This window comes from Trichogramma pretiosum, unplaced genomic scaffold, assembly GCF_000599845.2.
Source record: "Trichogramma pretiosum strain Unisexual culture from Peru unplaced genomic scaffold, Tpre_2.0 scaffold6, whole genome shotgun sequence".
NCBI lineage: Eukaryota > Metazoa > Arthropoda > Insecta > Hymenoptera > Trichogrammatidae > Trichogramma > Trichogramma pretiosum.
In genome coordinates, this window is record NW_019641678.1 from 2369428 (window position 1) to 2388209 (window position 18782).

Below are 18782 nucleotides of genomic sequence, written 5' to 3' on the forward strand. Positions count from 1 at the left end.
ATAATTTTTTTAATTTTCCTTTATTTATAAATGATATTAATTAACTATTTCTAAGAGTTCAATCAATAAAAGTGTAATGAATCGATCAAAAATAATCAAGTCATTATAATTTTTCTAAAAAATGATGAACTTGGACTGAAAATTTTTTTTTAATAATTTTCAAATCTTTCCATTTTGGTGATATAATCCCAGCATTTTATTTTCTAACCTAAAAATCATTCAAACACCGAATCAACATGAGTAAGTGTCAAACCACGGAGCTACGATTTTTATTTTACAAGGGACAAGGGAAAAAATGACAAGTTTAATCAGGTATGCTCTGAGAACTCGGAGAAATGTTATTGTGTTCACTGAGAGTAAAAGATTTGCTGGTCACAGCAAATGGCAAAATATTAAGCATACGAAAATGGCTAAAGATGCAGAGAGAGCAAATGCACTGCAATCACACATAAAAAAAATGAGATATGTAATAGCAGGTAATTTTAGAAATATTATTATCATCCTTGTTTTAATGTCAATTTTTATTTTAAATTTATTCATTTGTAGAGATGAAAAGTGCTGATCCTGACCATAATCCAAAGCTAGCTCGATTAATAGAGCAAGCAAAAAAAAATAATCTACCTCAATCATCAATTAAAGGTTTTATAGAAAAAATGCAAAAAGATAAATCACAAATGCAAACAGCTGTTTTTGAATCTAGAGGACCATCAGGCAGTACAGTATTAATACAATCTCTTACTGATAATTTTAAACACACTAAACAAATGCTAAACCAACATCTCAAAAAGTGTTTGTAAGTAAATTAAAAAACTACGTTTTATTTATATGTAAAAATTACTAAATATTTTTAAATATAGATTTTCACAAGCTGAAACCCCATCTAACTCATCATATAAAGAAAGAGGCATTATTTTAACTGAAATTGATGGACGAGATATGAATAAAGTTACTGAAGATGCTATAGAAGTTGGAGCTGAGGAGGTAGAACAACAAGAAGAAAATGATAAAAAATTTTTGGAGGTAAGGTTTTTGATTTTCCTGAATTGAAATCAATTTTAATAATATTTTTTGATTGCAGTTTACTTGTGATGCAATGGAATTAATGAAAGTTAGAAATAAACTAGAAGGATTGAATTACAAAGTTATTCAAGCTGATGTAGATTACATACCTGAAACTTATGTTGAATTAAATGATAATGAGATGGAAGCAGTTAGTAAATTGTATGAACGACTAAACAATTTAGAAGAAGTTATTAAAGTTTACAATAATATTGCATGAAAATGCACATGTTTATTCTATTATGTAAATAATATCTGTTAAAAAAAATTTAATGAGTATTTTTTATGACCTGTTTATCAATTGTAGAAATCGAATGTCAAAATCGACGTTAATATGCTGCCGTGGTCCAATTGAATTTTTTTTTTATTTTAAAATTCGAATGCAATTTTTCGAACGATATCTATTTCTGTGACGTCGCGCACCGTTGCGGTCGAAATAATAATAACCGTTGATCAACTTTTCATAACAATTATGTTAGTAATTTTTTTTTTAAATGCAACTAACGGTTATGTAGCTTATTAACTTTTCGATTTTCAGTTCCGTTTAACGTTTAAATATTATTTTATATCAGCTAGAAATTTTCATCACGCAAATAGTTGTGGAGTTCCTTTTCATTTATGATACAATTATCAAATTAACGAATAAAATATCAACTCCCTACACATAATCTATGGATTCGCCGTATGATTACAGGTAAGTGTTATTTTTTTTTCGCGTGAAAATTGATAAAAAATTGTGTGTAATCCTTATATCTATTATAGTGTATCTTCGTACGTGCTAACTAGTAGTGAGTTAGCTGATACTGAAGAAACCGAGGATGATGAATTTCCAGATGAAGATTTTCGCGAAGCTTATGGCGATGTTGAATTTGACGAAGTATCTGATGCAGATGCTGTTACCGATAATGACTTCGACAATGAACTTATGAACTCCTCAGCATCTGTGGATGAAAATTTTGAGTCTTCCTACAGCACATCAGAAAACGATTCGTCCGATTACTCGACAGTTATTTTAACGGACTCCGATACGACAGTAAATGAAGAATCAAACGAACCAGGTAGTCATGAAATTGATATTAAAATTAAATTATAAATTGACTTGAAAATATATATTTCGTGCATAGTATCAAAAAGAATAAAATTAGATCAAGGTGACTCTGAAACACTTGAAGAAAGTGAAGTGGATGCTCATCAAAAATGTCCAATATGCTTAGCAGCTTGGACTAATGTAGGAGATCATCGTTTATGTTCTCTTCGCTGTGGACATTTATTTGGGTTAAAATGTATAAAGCAATGGTTACAGTCAAGAAATAATGTAACAGCTAAGAAATGTCCCCAATGTAACTCCAAAGCTTCATTCAAACATATTCGTTATATTTATGCCAATAAAATTACATGTCTTGATAATACTGAGATAGAAAAAATGAAGAAAAAAGTGGAAGAGGCTAATTTAAGAGTATCTATGTTATCAAAAGCTTTAAGTAAACAAAAGAAAAAAACGAAAAAGTACAAAAAAATGTACAAAAGCAAGGCTCTTGCTATTCTTGATTCAGATTTTTGTTCTTCAGACTGAAAAAAAAACTCTACAATTATCAAAATTTGATAAATTTTTGTATAATTCAGACAATGTATAATTATAAAGTCCAATCATTAGTGTTAAAATTGTAAAAAATATAACACTTAATCCATCAAGCTAATAATTCAAATGATTTTAACATAATTTTTGTAGAAAGATAAATGACTACCAGAAATTATCTGTTGATGAAATATTAATTACAATTTTATTAATATTAAATATTTTTAATCAATCAATAACGAACAAAATTTTATCATCTAAAATGTTTTCTGAAATCTTGAATTTTGTTTGAAGTTTGATGAACATCAAAAAATATTTTCAGGGACAATGTAGAAGATAGTATGTCTGTATCTATATTTTTTTTTAAATTTGATAAATAACATTATCATTACTATTCAAATTGATCTCAACAGAATTGATTGACAATATTAAATGCAATTTTTTTTCAAAACAAAAAATATTTCAGATGTATTCGTCGACAATAGAACATATTTTAAAATTCACAACTGCTATAATTAAAACAGATTTTAATGAATTTTTAAAATGTTAGCGTGTACCAATCTATCTAATACGTATCGATGAAATAATAATTGCAACAATTTTTCATAAGTTTTTTTTACTTCATTGATATTGGAATAATCGTTCTTAAAATATAGGTTTTTGTAAGTCACAATTTTATAATTCTCTTATTTTTTTACTTTTTTTTTTTTTATGAATTTTTTTCTTTGCACTTTCACTTTCAACTTCACTTTTACGCTTTCGTGACATAATTGTTTCTGTTGATTTTGTGTCCTTAATGGTTTCAGAGTCTGTTTTCACTAAAGAACTATTGGAAATTTCTGGGCCTTTACTATTAACTTTTTTGGTACTTATTTTGTTGTTACTACTTTGAACAAAACCAAATCCTATGTACTTTTCACAGCTGGATTCTTTTTTTACTTTTACAGAATCATATTCAAAGTTATGTTTATTCTTTGGAGTACTACCAAATCCTGCTCTCATTTCAGTTTCACTTTCAGAGTCTTCAGGCTGAGCATTAATTTTGTTTAACATTGGGTTCAGTTTTTGTTGAAAATAAGATGACATATCGCCACCTTTGATAGTAATAATACCAGCTGTTGTGTCTTTTGCTCCTATAGGATCATAGACTGAATCATTTTCTTCTGCTTTTGATTCCTTTTGGATTTCATTTAACTCTTTTTTGCCAAATATATTTGCTAAATCTTTTGCACTGTATTTATTAACATCTTTACCTTTAGTAAATTTTTTGTAACTAAAAATAAATACATATTATTATTAAAAAATATTTATGTTGGTTGTTAAAATTGTGAGTATGATTTTCATTGACTTGACACTTACTGCACTCTTTTAGAACTTGATTTAGACTTTTCCTCTAAAGATGTGCCACTCAAAACTTGATCAGAAATTTCTGTTGAACCTTGTTCTTTTTGTAAATTGGCTAGTAAGTCATTGAAAGAGTCTTGATGAACTGTCCATTGGTCATCTTTGTTTTTTTCGTGTCCAAGACCTATCATAAAATTATAACAGATTCATAAATACAAATTTGATCAAGGAGGATCATAAGAAAAGGTATTCAGTTTTTGCTTACCAACTTGGTCATTTTTAACTTTAACCCTAATGTGTTCGGTCATTCCCTGTTCGTGGGCTCCAAGACCCTTACCGCTTGACCAACCCATTTTTTCTAACATTCTTTGCCCAAGTTTGCTTGAGTCTAAAAGTATAATATTTATGAATTATATGAATATATCGGAATTAAAAAAAAAAATGTCAAATTTCTAACCTTTGCTCCACTGTTTGCCTTGTGGATTCAAGGTCCATTTTTGTTTTTGTCTAGGTGCAGCGAGCATTGACATTTTTAGTCTTTTAGTTTGTATAGTTTTATATTTACGTCAATTTTACAGTTTTGTTTAGTAATTATAACTTAATAGTTTTTTTGTTGACGAATAGTAGCAGAAGCTACAATAAAATTCAAATGTCAAATCCCACGTGTTCACGGCAACTACCGGTGTAACACTGGCATCATTGAGCCAACTGACACCGTCATATCTCAAACGGCAAGCCGCAAGTGTCATGGAGTTAAATATCTCTGTATGGCGTATGCGCCATCACTTTAAAAAAAATAGCCTACTGTTATATGTATACCATATAACTATACATTTTTATTGTTATTTTAATAAACGCATTTATTTATTAAAATAAAATCTCATCCTCTCTTAAGTTCATTCAGTGATCCTGATAGCGGTGCGTCACACATTATTCCTTCACAGTATAAAATTTACTGTCTACGTTAAAAATTTCAAAAAGTACATGAGATTTTCTCAAAAAAATATGCTTCATTATAATAAACTTTTACGTCAATAAGCCCCATATTATGAACTATGGATATAGAATTCAAAGAATTATTGAAAAATTAAAAATTAATGAATCAATTAAAATTTTAACGTTTATTCTTATTTTAAATTTATTACTATCTTACTTAGTCAGATTCTGATAACTGGTAAAAAAATTTATATAAAAACAGTTGTACCTAAAAAATTGACATGAAAATATTTACAATTTTATAATGATGGCAATAATTAATAATTTTACATCAATTTAACAATATCCGTTGTTCAAATATGATGAGCCATATCCTTTGATTTTATATATGTTTGAGCCTTCAAACATAAAAGTTGGGTTTTCCTTTTGTATCTTTTTTAAATTTTTTTTTGATTTTTTTTCGTGTTCAAAGCTCTTTTTTTGAAATTCTTCATTTAAGCTGGATTGTTTGTCAATGGTTGACTTATTCTTTTTATTTACTTTTTTATAGCATGATTTTTCTTGAAAATTATTAGTGGGATCTTTTTCATCGAATTTTATGTCATCATGTTCTTCAATGTGGACTTGACGAATAATAGTAGGATCATTTTGATTAGGATACTCTCCCACAAATTCAACATCATTGTTGGATTCAATTTTTACTTCATAAACAATTGTTGGAACATCGTCGCAGTCTTCTTCAGGAGCTTCTTCAATTGTATCAAGCTGTGATATCTTTTTCATCTTTTTATTTTTTTTGTTTTTCTTTTCATTTATTTTATTTTCCCTATCTTCCTGATTGAGACATTCTTCGGATAGTGCTGCATTTATAAATACTATAGGTTCAGAAGTCCTTTTCTTTTTCTCTAATTTATTGTTTATCACTTCATATTTATCTAATTTTTCTTTTCTTTTCTTTTTCTTTTTTTCTGTATCAGTATTATACTCTACATGTTCATTAAAAGTTACTTTTCTTTTTCCAGTACTTTCGTCAAGCAAATCTAACGCATTGTTTTCTAAGCCAGCTATTGGCCTTATAACTTCAAATGTAGTAGTAGAATTTACTTCAATACTGTTCATATCTAATGTTGGATTTTCAAAAGTTTCAGTTTTTGTAACTTTTTTATTCCTTTTTGGTTTTCTTGGAGTGGGTTTATCTGGAAAACTTAGATCTAAGGCAGGATTCTCAATACCATTACTTTTTAAAATAGTATTTTCTTTATATTCCAAATCTAAACCTGGATTATCAATACCAATGGACTTGAGCTCATTATTTATTTTTTTATGTTTTTTAGGTGTCTTATTTAAAGATTTTCCCAATTCCATGGCAGAAATTTCAAATTCATTGTTAGAATTATTATTTGTTTCTTGTAAATCAATATCTAATCCTTTATTTTCATATGCTAAATCACTTTTTCTTTTTTTAGGAGTTTGCTTATTCATAAAATCTACATCTAATATATCATTTTGTTGCACTACATCATGCTTTCGTTTCCTTGGCGTAACTTTCTCTGCTAATACTATATCCTTTTTAGCATCTAATATTTTTGGAGAATTTGACAAGATATCCATATCTAAGCATGGATTATCAAACACATAGTTCAAAGTTTTTTTTTTTACACTTTTAGATTTACTTTCACTGCTCTTAGCAGAGACATCTAATATATTTACATCCAAGCATGGATTATCAAACGTTGTCATGGATTTATTTTTTCTGTTCTTAGATTTACTTTCACTATTTTTAGTAAAGTCTAACCCTGTGCAACTTTCAATGTCAGGTTTTTTTTTGACATCAGCAGAATCACTTTCAATATAAAATTTACTTTTACTTTTTGGTGTGCTACCAAAACCTGCTCTCATTTCAGTTTCACTTTCAGAGTCTTCACGCTGGGCATTAATTTTGTTCAACATTGGGTTTAGTTTTTGTTGAAAATAAGATGACATATCGCCACCTTTGATAGTAATAATACCAGCTGTTGTATCCTTTGCTCCTATAGGATCATAGACTGAATCATTTTCTTCTGCTTTTGATTCCTTTTGGATTTCATTTAACTCTTTTTTGCCAAATATATTTGCTAAATCTTTTGCACTGTATTTATTAACATCTTTACCTTTGGTAAATTTTTTGTAACTAAAAATAAATACATATTATTATTAAAAGATATTTATGATGGTTGTTAAAATTGTGAGTATGATTTTCATTGACTGGACACTTACTGCACTCTTTTAGAACTTGATTTAGACTTTTCCTCTAAAGATGTGCCACTCAAAACTTGATCAGAGTTTTCTGTCGAACCTTGTTCTTTTTGTAAATTGGCTAGTAAGTCATTGAAAGAGTCTTGATGAACTGTCCATTGGTCATCTTTGTTTTTTTCGTGTCCAAGACCTATCATAAAATTATAACAGATTCATAAATAGAAATTTGATCAAAGAGGATCAAAAGAAAAGGTATTCAGTTTTTGCTTACCAACTTGGTCATTTTTAACTTTAACCCTAATGTGTTCTGTTGCTCCTTGTTCTTTAGCTCCAAGACCCTTACCACTTGACCAACCCATTTTTTCTAACATTCTTTGACCAAGTTTGCTTGAGTCTAAAAGTGTAATATTTATAAATTATATGAATATATCGGAATTAAAAAAGAAAATTTCAAATTTCTAACCTTTGCTCCACTGTTTGCCTTGTGGATTCAAGGTCCATTTTTGTTTTTGTCTAGGTGCAGCGAGCATCGACATTTTTAAGGTTTTTTATTTTGATAATCCAGTCAAAGTCGAAGGGCACACGACTAACGAGTCAGAGTACTAAAATTATGCGGTAGCGGCCTGATGCTCTACTGCAATCTTTCGTAACCGTCAACAGGTTGCACCTGGCATAATAATAATAATAATAATAATAATAATAATGAAATTCCTTCGTTACTTGCGCCCTGCCTTGTACTACACAGCCTACTATAACATGATAGGCGTAAATGTACAGCCAGAAAAAATTTAAACTCCACAGACTAGTCCACGTGCTGGTAGCTTTCAGCATTGTTTACGAGTGTCAATACAATGTCACGCATGCGTAATTTTTTCGGTGGCTCATTCAAATATATGGCATGTGATCGCGATCCCCTGCCCATTGCCCACTTTGGTGTAATTTCGAGCAATTTATTTGCAATAATCCGATAAACTTTTGCTTGAACAAAAAGTAAATAAATACTCGATAAGATCATCTCACAAAAACGTTTATCTTCTTATCGTAATTTATTTTGATATAAAATGTTTCAAGTACGTAGTTCAAGTTAGACTAGGCATTTTTACTTGACACCGATCATTGCAGAAAGAAGAAAAAATATCGAAGCCTTACGTGGTATAGCCGAAGCACACCTTCAGTCTTTATGCTTGGTTGTACTATCCTATACATGCTGTAGATACCTGCTGCAATCCTTTCATATCCAAAGCAGTGTCATTCGACCAACGAGAGCCAATTTTGATGAGATAAAAGTATTTGGTTCATCCGTTTTTTGAGTTATCTTTTTTGTTTACTTCTCAACTGACCGTTTCATCTTTAAATCATTAACGTAAGTATACTTTTTTTACCTCGGTAACGATTTGAACCGCAAATAATAAAAATAAAAGCACTCGCGTGGAATTTTCAAGTACACTAAATCTACCTAATCAAATAATAATATAAGTTAAAAATAAACAAAAAAGTTAAATAACTGGGGATGTAATTAAAAATTGAAAAATTATTAATATTTATTGTGATTGAAATAATTCAATTCACTGTACTTACACCGCATACTGTAATAAGAACATCGGGTTACGTAATCACAAGTTGAACAGTATAAGTCACGAAGTAACATCCATGCAAATGTTTGATTACGCAGAGGACGACATGTCGAGTTATAAACTGACGTACTTCAACATCTACGGTCTCGCCGAGCCAATTCGTTTTTTATTCAACTACGGAGGCATCAATTTTATCGATGAGCGCATGACCGAAGAGGACTGGCTGAGACTCAAGCCAAGTAAGTTTCGTGTCGCCCTGATGGGCATGTTGTCCAAATCAAATTTCATTTTTTTACTGTCCAACAGCTATGCCATTTGGCCAAGTACCGGTTCTCGAGGTAAATGGAAAAAAAATTAATCAATCAACGGCGATCTGTCGTTATCTGGCAAAACAAGTCGGTCTAACCGGGCAGGATGATTGGGAAAATTTGGAAATCGACGCTGTTGTCGATACTATCAGTGACTTACGCGTCAGTATGTGTCTTTCTTAGGTTTCAATCATATATCTCAGTATATAATATAAATGTTATTTTTTTTGCCTCAAGAAATCAATGCGGCTCACTATGAGAAAAATGCCGAGTCCAAAGCTCAGAAGCTGGCGGTAGCAAAGAGCACGACCGATTTGGTGATCGATCGATTGAACGATCGCGTCGCCAAGAACAAGGGCCACCTGGTCAATGGAAAACTTACCTGGGCTGATCTGTACTTTGTGGCTCAATTAGACTTGCTAAACGCCCGAGCCGCTCGAGATATCCTCGAAAATGCGAAAAATCTTCAAGAGTTGAGGGACAAGGTACTAGCATTACCGAAGATCAAGGCTTGGATTGAAAAGAGACCAAAGTCTGATTACTAAACTATTGTACTGTTACAGACAAATAATTTTATATATCCATTATAAAACCATACATTTATATTGCAATGAAAATAAAGTGTTGAGTGCGTTCATTTGCGTAAAGATCATGAATTAGCTTTGATTCTTTTTAGCTACATGTTAACCCTCGAAAATTAATATTAAAACTAATCATAAATGAAAATGCGTGTATAAATCTGTGTTAAATTTTAATCAAACAGAGAAAAACGATTTATTTTCAATCATGCGTGAGGTATATCATATGAATTGCGAATTTATTTGAAACAGCTGCGCTTGAGCCGGATGGTTACATACACTTTTGTTTATTCATTCGATCGTTCCGATGCACCGATATTGCTTCAAAAGTTACACGACTAATGTACTTTATCTGTTTACAAATTTACATGGCGATTTTATATTAAAAAAAAATTGATTTGTTTGCTCACTCGTATGATAACAGCACGCTAGACAGGAAAGAAAAGATTTAAGGTACTTTTCCTTTTGCTTCTGCCAAAGACTTACATAATTATTCTCATAATATTTAACTTGTACATAATGTAAAACAACCAATCTATATATTATGTGTTGAATGAATCTCGCGCTAAAATTCTGGCCTCCCCAAAAAATCTGAAAAATCGATTTCTAAAAAAAAAGTTATTATACATATACCTTGTATTTACAATGTATATGATAAATACCTTGTAAAAACTTATTTTATATTTCTTGCTTTCTTAAAAGTTCTTACAAAACTCTGACTAAACCGAGCGAGCGTTAGCGAGCGAGGTAAGTCGCTAGTAATAATAAATAAACGGAAATCACAGCCGACTACTGTGAAATAATTAATGAAAAGGTGTAAGACGGTAAAACTAGTTCCAACACATTGTACAACCAAACGTTTTCTTCTGATCTCTAAAATATATCGTCATGTCTCCTTGCGCTATGTTGGGCCTCCAGAAGTCGTGGGACTCGATCGGCCTGTCCAGCGGGAATCCCAGCGGTCGGCCATCGATCGACCAATGGCCGGCGATCAGAGGATTCGAGACCAAGGGGTCGAGCTTGAAAGGATTGATGCTCACGAGGATTCGGAAAGTTTGACCTTCGGGCTTGCCGCGAGGCAGTAAAAGTCGCCGAGGCCAACCGTACGGCTGTTGATAGTACTCGAAGGGGTAGTTTTTATCTCGCAGTGCTCGCTTGATTTTTTCGTAAATCACGTCGCTAGGCTCTTCGATCGGAGCACGGATCACGAAATCGTCCTCGCTCCGTCTCAGCATGCTGATACCTTTGGGTACTTGATTGGGAAAAAGGAAAAAAAGAAACATTTACTCGATTATCTTCACAGAGCGATGTGTCGTTGATACTTACGGGCCACAAAAAATGCATCGAGTTCAAAAAAGTACTTGCGCGACTCGCTGATATCGATTTCGAATCCACGCGCGTTGTGCTTTGGCCCTATAAAAATTCTCACGACAGATAGCACTGGATAGTCGCTCTTGACCTTGATAGTAAGCCGAAACGAGTCGTGATTCAGTCGCTTCTGTCGGAAAAAAATCGGCCTGTTGTAGTAGGAGCAGGAGCGCCGACCCACCAGCGAATCGAAGTCATCGAAGAAGGTGTCGACGTCGTTGGAACTGACGCTCGTGATCGTGACACCGGGAAAGCTGATGTCTTCCGGCCGATAGGGCGCCAAGTGCGACTTGTACCTGTGGCCAATGTCAACGATCTTTTTGTACAGCCTGTAGAAGGCTGGATCTCGCAGACCAGCATTGTAGTTCTCCATGGCGCTGATAGTCTCGATGAATTTGTTCCAGGGCTGCGGATTGAAGCCGAGAATGCGCCGACCGCTCGTCTCCATGGACCCGTAAAAATCGAGATTCACCGAATCGGCGTTACTCTGCGCAGCGTCCATTAGATGAGAGAAAAAAGTAGGAAGCTCGGCAGCACGGTAGACCGTTGAGTTGGACGACACGAGCTCGCCCGAGTCGGCTGCAGCGGTCAATCGAGACTCGAAATTTTTCGCCATCCGCAACTCTTGGTACTTGTAGTAGGGCACCGGAGAATTCGACGATCTAGAGGGAAATATTTGACCGTTGTAGTCGGCCATGTTGGGCAAGAATCCAGTTACGACGTTGTGATCCCAGTCAAGATCCTCCGTGAACTCGAGGTCGTGCGACAGCCGCTCCAAATTGTAGCGCGCCAGAATCTGCTGATGATCGTGGAAGAATCTCTCGCCTCGGGGCGGCACCGGAAAAGTCATCTGCTGGCTAGCCAACCAAAACGGAGACTCGTTCACCAAAAAGAAGTAATAATCGCTTAGGCCTACGTCTTCGGTAAAGTAGGATATTTTGCTCTCTGGATCGTTGTAGTAGGCCGACACAACTTTCGAGTATTCCGCTCTTATGATCGTTTCGTTAGCCATGCCTGAATCGAAAAAAAGCCACGCATAAACATCGTCTCGAAAGTCACTCGATCCTCGAGCTCGACTCACCTTCGAAGCAAGTCTCGGATTTAGCCTTGTACAGCTGGGTAATCGCGTCGTTATTAAAAAAGTACTGGGGCAGCAGCTCGTGCAGATTTGGTAGCCTCAAGTTTCGAGTGCTTGGCCGTTGCATGACCGCGATCACGAAGCCATAAAACCAGATTATCTCGTTGAGGACTTGACTGGACCAGAGAGATACGAGGGCGAACGCGGCCAACTCCTGGGCGCTGGCCAGCACGCCGTAAAAGCTCTTGATCTCCGCCAAGTGCTCCGAGTTGAACACGGTGGCCGACTGACCACGGGCCAGCAGTCCATTGTTGTAGCGCTCGATGAACACTTCGACCAATTCCTGCCAGACATTATAATCGACACGATGAACGAGTTGATTTTGTTTTTCTTCTTTTTATATTTACCAAATCCAGAGGTAAGCTGCGCAGATCTTCTACCCTGAATTCCTTTGCTTGCTTCACCAAGTCCGGATTAACTTGGGCCAGTTCATCTTGGTTCCATAAAATTTGAAAGACGAACTGTTGCTGCTGCAGAAATTGTGTGGCATTCGTTTTAATGGCATCCTGAGCGCTTAGCGACCCCGTAATGCTCCAGGAGAAGACAATGAACCCGACGAACCAGACTCGAGTCATCTTGAAGTCAACGCTAGAGTTACTGAAAAGTTTTTGCCTCTTTTTTCTTAATTAGAAATTTTGCAAACGAAAAAAGTCGATTTTATCTTATCAGCTTTGTACAATGTTGGGTAATCGTGTCAAATTTGCATGAGATTCTGAAATGATTGATACAATATACACCACGCAAAATTAAGACCTGCGCATCTTACGTAAATTTCAAATGTATGCACAAGCTTCATTGGATATCATATTGAACAATTTGCATCAGTCTTGCTTGATTATTTTATTATAGACTTTTAAAATGTTTTTTTGGAGTTACACAATTGTATATAATTAATTAAATAAAAGATTAGTCGGTAATGATATTATTTTTTGTACAATATTTTATTTATTAAATCAAACGTTGTTACGAGCAGCTAATAGTACAGTGAGCAAGAAAGTGACTAATCCAACTTGGATTTTCTCAGCGCCACCGGGCACTTGAGCAGGTGGAGCCTCGGTAGGTCGGGGCTTTCCTGAGCTAGATTTTTTCGCCTCATAGTCGCTGATATTGAAATGCATTTGAGTAGTCGGAGCCTCGGTAAGTCGAGGTTTTCTCGTGGTGGATTTTTCCGGCTCATCGTCTCCTAGACCGGATGGCACGCTTTTACCCGAAAGCCAGATGTTCTTCTCGGTCTCGTTCTGAAAGCACCAGTCCAAATTGCACACGGCCACTTGGGGCGCGTAGAGCTTCTTCAGGTACTCCCAGTCGCAGACGCCCCGATCGCATCCGGGAAACTCGAGCACCCTCTCCGACACGTAAAAGACGACCTTGTTCTGGCCGGAGCACCTGTAAAAGACGGCGATGACGTTGCCGGCAAAGGCGCCTTGCAGCGAGCTGCGGAATATGCGATCTTGCATCGTCGCGAAATTCTGCGACGTCATGTTCACCGGCATAAAGTGCATCTTCAAGGCCGTCATGAGAACTCGCAGAGCGACCGTGTGAGTGAAATAAAATACTCCTTTTGCCTGACCCGTGAAATTCGACCGCACCAAATCCCTGAGTAGAGAAATGATTAAAAAACGGTAGGGTTGAGTAAATTTAGAAATTAATCAACGACCGAGCTATACTTACTCGAAATGTCTGTACATGTTGCTCATCATCTCGCAGCCGAGCTTCGTACTCATGGCTCGTCCTGGACCGCAGCAGTAGTAATTGTTCAAATCGTCCTTGTACTCGAATATTTTAAGATCGTTTTTGCTAAAGACCGTGCACCAGGCAGACACGTTTTGGGGGTTCCAGGCTAGCTCGAATCGACACATTTCTTGCATAGCGGAAATCGTACCTGAAGCATCAATTTACTTAATTTTCAAAAATATTCAGGATGATAATTTTTTTCTTTTTGGGTTAAACAATTTCAAATTCTGTGCTCACTGTAGTTGAGGCTTTGCTCGAAGCCAAGACGTTCTTGAACATTTTTTTCCACCTGTTCGAACAAGGGACCTCTAGAGAATAGAACGCTCTCCATAAACAAATTTTGCTCTTTGAAAGTTCTCTTCCACGTCGGGCAGTGCTTGTGCATCTGCGAACAGAATCCTCTTAGCATATTGTACTTTTTACATCTAATAATTCATTAATATTTTTACCAATAATAAAGTGTCATTTTCCAAAGGAATTTCGGGTCTCAGAAGCGAAATGTTGCCAGCCAACCCTTCCATGAACGCAGTTAAACTGGCCTGAGTACGTTGAGTCGTCGTCGCCGTCAGCTACCAAAACAAAATAAAAACATATTTTAAAAAATAACTGCAAAAATTAACGAAGCATAATTTTAACGGTACGAACCTCGAAATCTTTCCTATTAACGTTGACCGGATCGACGCGCAAAAGTTCCGGGTAATAGGCTTGCAGTCTCTTGGCCAAATCGAACAACTCCTTGTATCCCTGTTTCGTCAGAACGTCCTCGTTGTCGTTCTGCTCTTCGTTCCATTTCCAGCCTTTAATTATTTCCACGTCTTCGGCGCATAGTTTACTGCCTACGCGAGAAAAAATTAAATAGTCCTCAATATCAATAATCGTCTGTCGATTGATTAATTATAATTACTCACGTCCGTTTTCAAAATTCCTGACTATTTCAGCTTGCAGGTTGGCGAGTATTCTCAGTGGTACTGTTTCTTTCTCTCTCAAGTATCTGGTACCGTGGCGCAAAGTGCCCCAAATCTGCATAGGCTCGCAACCTGTCGAAAATCATCGTTGATTGCATTATGAGTTTCTAGTGAGAAATATCTTTTTCGCTCACCTGGAGGTCTCGTCATATTTCCGTAGATCAATTCGTAAGCCGTGCGAGTTGACATCAACGGGTAGTACTCGTCCTTGGAATCGTAGCATTGACCAGTACCCTGCTGTATCATGGACAATTGACCCAATTGAGGCCCAAGAGCCAGAAAAATCACGAGCGCGTACATGATGGTTGGCACCGCAGTCGCCGCAGATGTTTTCCTGTTTATTAAACGCCATATGTAATATGAAGCAAAACTTTGAGTTTATAGACTTCACAAAAGGTGTGGCGACGAGCTTTCAAGTTTTATATTTGTGTAGAAAATTAGAGCTATTCAGCACAAAACTTGCCACAGACGAGTTAATACTCAACAAAATTCGTTCATTATCGACTGTGAAAAAACTTTCGCGAGCTCCGAAATGCGCGCAATGTTTGAACAATTGTTGACATTTTCTGCGATGAATGTTGTAAAAGTTGAACGAAAAATTTTACACACCTAATTCTGGCGTCGAATCTAGCGAGCTAAACGTTTTGAACTGATCATAAACACACAGATTTAACGTTAATTGTAACAATTGAGTCGATGTTATCTTGCTATTCATTCGATTTTTTAGGTTTTAGATTCACTCGTATACAAGTGAACGATTTGTTGTTTGTTAGATTTATATCAAATATGTAAATAATGCACACGTATGCACGGCAGATATCACAAGCAAATGAATGTTTAATGTAGGCGAGCAGATTTTTAATTCTAATTCGATAAGCGAATATAATGGTAACCTTGTTCATCAAGCTCTAAAATTTGTCCATACCTTTCGTCGTTCTATGATGCTCTCTGCGACTCTCGTGGCTCATAGACGAATGACTTATGTTATTTTTACAGGGGGACCACCATCGAACTCGCGATGGAAGTCAGATACTAGTGCCAAAAAAAGATCATGTCTTTCAAACTCCTTTAGAGTGAATGATGTTTGTCCAAGGCCGGAAGTTACTTTTCTAAATGAGAAATCATTCGATTTATTTAGGGAGTATACTAGCGCGATTTGATAAGGTTCGATTATAAAGAAGAGTATTTCTTAAAAATGTTTATTTTTTTAATCGTAGATATTAATATTTACAACATTTTTTTCTGCTAAGGTAAATTGTTAAATATTCTCACTTACTTGGTTAGAGAAAGAGTTTGCGTAGATATGAGATGCGCTAATAAAAGTCAGTGATAGTAATGAAATGAACATGCGGCTCATTTTACGTGACATGTGACGTCTTGAATTGTTTGCCACCTTTCAAAAGATTGTTCATTCGATCGTCACATAATCAAATCAAAACTCACGCAGAGTTGTGTTATCTTTACATCGTTGCAACGACTAACGAGTATATAATGAAAAGATGACTAATTAGAACGAGTTGAAATTTTTATCTTTTGCTAATTTTAAAAATCTAGGTGTAGAGTACGATGGTAGTTTTTTTTATTTTAAAACAAACATCGACATGATGCATCATCAATAGTTTCATTAACGTATTTTGATTTTAGTTATAATAAGAAATATTTATGAGGGAATAATTTATCAATGTAAAAAATATAAAATACATTGTTTTTATTTTTTTATTCAATTTTTCACGTTTTATACATAAAATTAAAATATTTCATTCAAGTCAATTAGCGGCTAATACGACGGATTTAAGACTAAAAATAAATCGGTGGTGTTGTTCTGTTGGGCAAATTTTGATAACAAACGTCCATGCTACATTCCTGAACAGCACGCCCAAACTTGCTTTTCAAGTACTCCCAATCACAGAGGCCTTCGTCATCGCAACCATCCATTGGTATAACTTTCTCGGCTTGTTGGAATTGTACCTTGTAGGGAGATTTTTCGTCCTCTTCGCATCTGTTCACGGAAAACAATTTTTTTAGTAAATCTTGTAAAGAGAAAGAGAGAGAGAGAGAACATGCAGAGTTGAAAACTATTTTTACTTGTAAAATATAGCCATCAGCTGAGTACCAAAGGCTGCATTGAAGGAATTGCGGTAAGTTCTATTGGCAGCGGTCGAATAAGAAGTGCCGTCAAATTCGGGGTATTTGGCGATGCCCAAGGCTGCCATGAGCTGTTGATTGGATAGCGTGTGAACGAAATAAAAGACGCCCCTCGGCTCATCGGGCACTTGCTGTTTTTTGCTCCTGCGATAATTATCGTGCGTGTTACACAGTCGATTGTTTTCATAAATATATTACATGCGTAAGTCTTACTCAAAGTGATTAAACATGTCGCTAAGAGTCAAGCAGCCCAGCTTTTGAGACAATCTCTGAGCAGGACCGCAGCAGTAGTAGTAATTCAGGTCCTCGCGGTACTCGTAATATTTCAAGTGCTCTTTGGTGAAGGCCATGCACCAAGTGGACGTTTCATTGGGAAACCAAGCAGCCTCCCAGCGGCACATCTCGTACATGGGCTTGATTTTTTCTGTCGACAATATAAAATGAGAGCCGATTATTTCCCTTGATATGTAGACTAACGAGAATCATTAGCAACGGGAATGATACCAAAGCTTAGAGGTTCGTTGTAACCAAGTTTTTCGGCAACTTCTCGCTTGATGATGTCGAATTCGGGCCCGTTGGTGAATGTATCGCGCTCTTTGTTTACGTCAGCTGGTCTGTTCTTTTTTTTCCACGCGGGACATTGCTTTTGAGGCTGAAAATCGAACAGTTGATTAATTTTCAATGTAATATTGGCCTGCACAAAACTTTCCGTACGCACAATCAATAATGCATCGTTGGTCAATGGCACTTTACTCTCGACCTCGAGAACTTTTCCGAAAAAACCTCTTTGAAAGGACTTCATGCTCTCGATCGTTCGGGTGAAATTAGTTGCTTGAAACTATAAAAAAGAAGTTTAAAGGGTAAAAATATCCGACCTTTTGGCGAGCGAATCGATTGAAACTCACCTGAAAATCGTCGGGTGTGACTTGATCGGGATCGACGTCAAAAATCTCCGGGAAAAAGTTTTTCAAACGCGTGCCAAGCGAGCTCATTTCGTAATGGCCAAGCTCCGTCATGTCGTCGGAATCGTGAGGCCTGATGTGGGCTGTGAAGCGCCAAGATCGAATCTTTTCCACGTCCTCGCTGCAGAGATGACCAGCGCCTCGTTGGTGATTCTCGACGATCTCGTCTCGGATTTTTTCTAGCCCATCGATGCCGTACTCTGGCACCTCGTAGTCCTGCAGATAGCGCGTGCCATGACGAATTATGGCCCACACTTGCAGTGGCTCACATTCTGCGTACAGCAATTTTTCATCAATTTAGTAATTGGTATCATTTTACTAATAGTAAATTTGAACGATCAACACTAACTTTTCTTTGGTCGCTCGAGAGTACCTCCTACCAAATGGTAAGGCGTTCTCGTGCCTGTGAGTGCATAAAAGTCGGTACTTTTATTGTAGCACTTTTGTTGACCAGACACCAAAATAGCTCCAAGTAGATATAACAGAATCAAAGAAGAATACATCTTTGACAACTATGTTAAGTAAAAATAATAAGTTAAAATGTGAAACTGAACTCGAATAACCAGGCGATACCGTGCATTCAATCAGGCGGCTATCCTCTTACTGCACTTGACTCAATTCAATTCAGAAACTCGATGCTGTAATTTTAATCAAATACTTGTCATCTTATCTATTGCTAGGGAATGTGTACATACTGCTCAACGGTTTTTTTAATTCTTTTAACGAAATTTGGAAACGAGATACAACGTAGATATTTGTTCAGTAAAACAAATATCGGTCATTTTTTCTCGATGACTTGGTAAAATATGATTTAGATGTATAGTAGGATTAGACATGTTTACTTTTGATTAATAAGAAAA

At 35.7% G+C, this 18782-nt stretch overlaps 8 protein-coding genes across 8 annotated transcripts; 3 read left to right on the plus strand and 5 right to left on the minus strand.

Moving 5' to 3' along the window:
- The first annotated feature begins 183 nt into the window (after window positions 1–183).
- Window positions 184–1372, plus strand: LOC106658028 (translational activator of cytochrome c oxidase 1-like). Its single transcript, XM_014379821.2, has 4 exons — window positions 184–476; window positions 547–793; window positions 858–1020; window positions 1079–1372. The coding sequence occupies exons 1-4, from the start codon at window positions 296–298 to the stop codon at window positions 1277–1279; spliced, it is 792 nt and encodes a 263-aa protein (XP_014235307.1). The 5' UTR covers window positions 184–295; the 3' UTR covers window positions 1280–1372.
- A 120-nt stretch (window positions 1373–1492) lies between these two features.
- LOC106657784 (E3 ubiquitin-protein ligase RFWD3-like) lies at window positions 1493–2641 on the plus strand. The gene is made up of 3 exons (XM_014379460.2): window positions 1493–1753; window positions 1822–2117; window positions 2184–2641. The coding sequence occupies exons 1-3, from the start codon at window positions 1731–1733 to the stop codon at window positions 2630–2632; spliced, it is 768 nt and encodes a 255-aa protein (XP_014234946.1). The 5' UTR covers window positions 1493–1730; the 3' UTR covers window positions 2633–2641.
- A 397-nt stretch (window positions 2642–3038) lies between these two features.
- On the minus strand, window positions 3039–4670 carry LOC106657853 (PIN2/TERF1-interacting telomerase inhibitor 1-like). Its single transcript, XM_014379538.2, has 4 exons — window positions 4437–4670; window positions 4245–4367; window positions 3995–4163; window positions 3039–3908 (listed from the first exon to the last, which is right to left on the minus strand). Exons 1-4 carry the CDS (start codon window positions 4507–4509, stop codon window positions 3311–3313), a joined length of 963 nt encoding a protein of 320 aa, XP_014235024.1. The 5' UTR covers window positions 4510–4670; the 3' UTR covers window positions 3039–3310.
- Window positions 4671–5178: 508 nt separating this feature from the next.
- LOC106657852 lies at window positions 5179–8345 on the minus strand. Its single transcript, XM_014379537.2, has 5 exons — window positions 8300–8345; window positions 7614–7817; window positions 7422–7544; window positions 7172–7340; window positions 5179–7085 (listed from the first exon to the last, which is right to left on the minus strand). The coding sequence occupies exons 2-5, from the start codon at window positions 7684–7686 to the stop codon at window positions 5252–5254; spliced, it is 2199 nt and encodes a 732-aa protein (XP_014235023.1). The 5' UTR covers window positions 7687–7817; window positions 8300–8345; the 3' UTR covers window positions 5179–5251.
- A 75-nt stretch (window positions 8346–8420) lies between these two features.
- Window positions 8421–9684, plus strand: LOC106657871 (glutathione S-transferase-like). The gene is made up of 4 exons (XM_014379564.2): window positions 8421–8513; window positions 8823–8963; window positions 9031–9198; window positions 9270–9684. The coding sequence occupies exons 2-4, from the start codon at window positions 8831–8833 to the stop codon at window positions 9575–9577; spliced, it is 609 nt and encodes a 202-aa protein (XP_014235050.1). The 5' UTR covers window positions 8421–8513; window positions 8823–8830; the 3' UTR covers window positions 9578–9684.
- A 756-nt stretch (window positions 9685–10440) lies between these two features.
- Window positions 10441–12691, minus strand: LOC106657785 (arylphorin-like). Its single transcript, XM_014379461.1, has 4 exons — window positions 12464–12691; window positions 12060–12399; window positions 10937–11992; window positions 10441–10862 (listed from the first exon to the last, which is right to left on the minus strand). The coding sequence occupies exons 1-4, from the start codon at window positions 12689–12691 to the stop codon at window positions 10441–10443; spliced, it is 2046 nt and encodes a 681-aa protein (XP_014234947.1).
- Window positions 12692–13069: 378 nt separating this feature from the next.
- Window positions 13070–15440, minus strand: LOC106657786 (multiple inositol polyphosphate phosphatase 1-like). The gene is made up of 8 exons (XM_014379463.1): window positions 15425–15440; window positions 14950–15149; window positions 14759–14887; window positions 14496–14686; window positions 14300–14419; window positions 14088–14235; window positions 13788–13998; window positions 13070–13712 (listed from the first exon to the last, which is right to left on the minus strand). Exons 2-8 carry the CDS (start codon window positions 15113–15115, stop codon window positions 13070–13072), a joined length of 1608 nt encoding a protein of 535 aa, XP_014234949.1. The 5' UTR covers window positions 15116–15149; window positions 15425–15440.
- Window positions 15441–16532: 1092 nt separating this feature from the next.
- On the minus strand, window positions 16533–18510 carry LOC106657927 (multiple inositol polyphosphate phosphatase 1-like). Its single transcript, XM_014379642.2, has 7 exons — window positions 18272–18510; window positions 17866–18194; window positions 17679–17798; window positions 17465–17612; window positions 17174–17384; window positions 16901–17104; window positions 16533–16814 (listed from the first exon to the last, which is right to left on the minus strand). The coding sequence occupies exons 1-7, from the start codon at window positions 18423–18425 to the stop codon at window positions 16613–16615; spliced, it is 1368 nt and encodes a 455-aa protein (XP_014235128.1). The 5' UTR covers window positions 18426–18510; the 3' UTR covers window positions 16533–16612.
- Window positions 18511–18782: the final 272 nt, after the last annotated feature.

Bases quoted from the DNA above. Each gene is read 5' to 3' on its own strand.
- LOC106658028 (XM_014379821.2), top strand. From the start codon at position 296: ATGACAAGTTTAATCAGGTATGCTCTGAGAACTCGGAGAAATGTTATT. The intron at 477-546 runs GTAATTTTAGAA...ATTCATTTGTAG, and splicing joins AATGAGATATGTAATAGCAG to AGATGAAAAGTGCTGATCCT. The intron at 794-857 runs GTAAGTAAATTA...TTTTAAATATAG, and splicing joins CAACATCTCAAAAAGTGTTT to ATTTTCACAAGCTGAAACCC.
- LOC106657784 (XM_014379460.2), top strand. From the start codon at position 1,731: ATGGATTCGCCGTATGATTACAG. The intron at 1,754-1,821 runs GTAAGTGTTATT...TATCTATTATAG, and splicing joins GATTCGCCGTATGATTACAG to TGTATCTTCGTACGTGCTAA. The intron at 2,118-2,183 runs GTAGTCATGAAA...TTTCGTGCATAG, and splicing joins TGAAGAATCAAACGAACCAG to TATCAAAAAGAATAAAATTA.
- LOC106657853 (XM_014379538.2), bottom strand. From the start codon at position 4,509: ATGTCAATGCTCGCTGCACCTAGACAAAAACAAAAATGGACCTTGAAT. The intron at 4,164-4,244 runs GTAAGCAAAAAC...ATTTTATGATAG, and splicing joins AGTTAAAAATGACCAAGTTG to GTCTTGGACACGAAAAAAAC. The intron at 3,909-3,994 runs GTAAGTGTCAAG...ATTTATTTTTAG, and splicing joins TCAAGTTCTAAAAGAGTGCA to TTACAAAAAATTTACTAAAG.
- LOC106657852 (XM_014379537.2), bottom strand. From the start codon at position 7,686: ATGTCGATGCTCGCTGCACCTAGACAAAAACAAAAATGGACCTTGAAT. The intron at 7,545-7,613 runs GTTAGAAATTTG...TTACACTTTTAG, and splicing joins AGGCAAACAGTGGAGCAAAG to ACTCAAGCAAACTTGGTCAA. The intron at 7,086-7,171 runs GTAAGTGTCCAG...ATTTATTTTTAG, and splicing joins TCAAGTTCTAAAAGAGTGCA to TTACAAAAAATTTACCAAAG.
- LOC106657871 (XM_014379564.2), top strand. From the start codon at position 8,831: ATGTCGAGTTATAAACTGACGTACTTCAACATCTACGGTCTCGCCGAG. The intron at 8,964-9,030 runs GTAAGTTTCGTG...ACTGTCCAACAG, and splicing joins CTGGCTGAGACTCAAGCCAA to CTATGCCATTTGGCCAAGTA. The intron at 9,199-9,269 runs GTATGTGTCTTT...TTTTGCCTCAAG, and splicing joins TATCAGTGACTTACGCGTCA to AAATCAATGCGGCTCACTAT.
- LOC106657785 (XM_014379461.1), bottom strand. From the start codon at position 12,691: ATGACTCGAGTCTGGTTCGTCGGGTTCATTGTCTTCTCCTGGAGCATT. The intron at 11,993-12,059 runs GTGAGTCGAGCT...TTTTCGATTCAG, and splicing joins ATCCGAGACTTGCTTCGAAG to GCATGGCTAACGAAACGATC. The intron at 10,863-10,936 runs GTAAGTATCAAC...TTCCCAATCAAG, and splicing joins CGATGCATTTTTTGTGGCCC to TACCCAAAGGTATCAGCATG.
- LOC106657786 (XM_014379463.1), bottom strand. From the start codon at position 15,115: ATGTACGCGCTCGTGATTTTTCTGGCTCTTGGGCCTCAATTGGGTCAA. The intron at 14,888-14,949 runs GTGAGCGAAAAA...GATTTTCGACAG, and splicing joins AAATATGACGAGACCTCCAG to GTTGCGAGCCTATGCAGATT. The intron at 14,687-14,758 runs GTGAGTAATTAT...TTTCTCGCGTAG, and splicing joins CAGGAATTTTGAAAACGGAC to GCAGTAAACTATGCGCCGAA.
- LOC106657927 (XM_014379642.2), bottom strand. From the start codon at position 18,425: ATGTATTCTTCTTTGATTCTGTTATATCTACTTGGAGCTATTTTGGTG. The intron at 18,195-18,271 runs GTTAGTGTTGAT...TGCTGTACGCAG, and splicing joins TCTCGAGCGACCAAAGAAAA to AATGTGAGCCACTGCAAGTG. The intron at 17,613-17,678 runs GTGCGTACGGAA...TTCGATTTTCAG, and splicing joins CCAACGATGCATTATTGATT to CCTCAAAAGCAATGTCCCGC.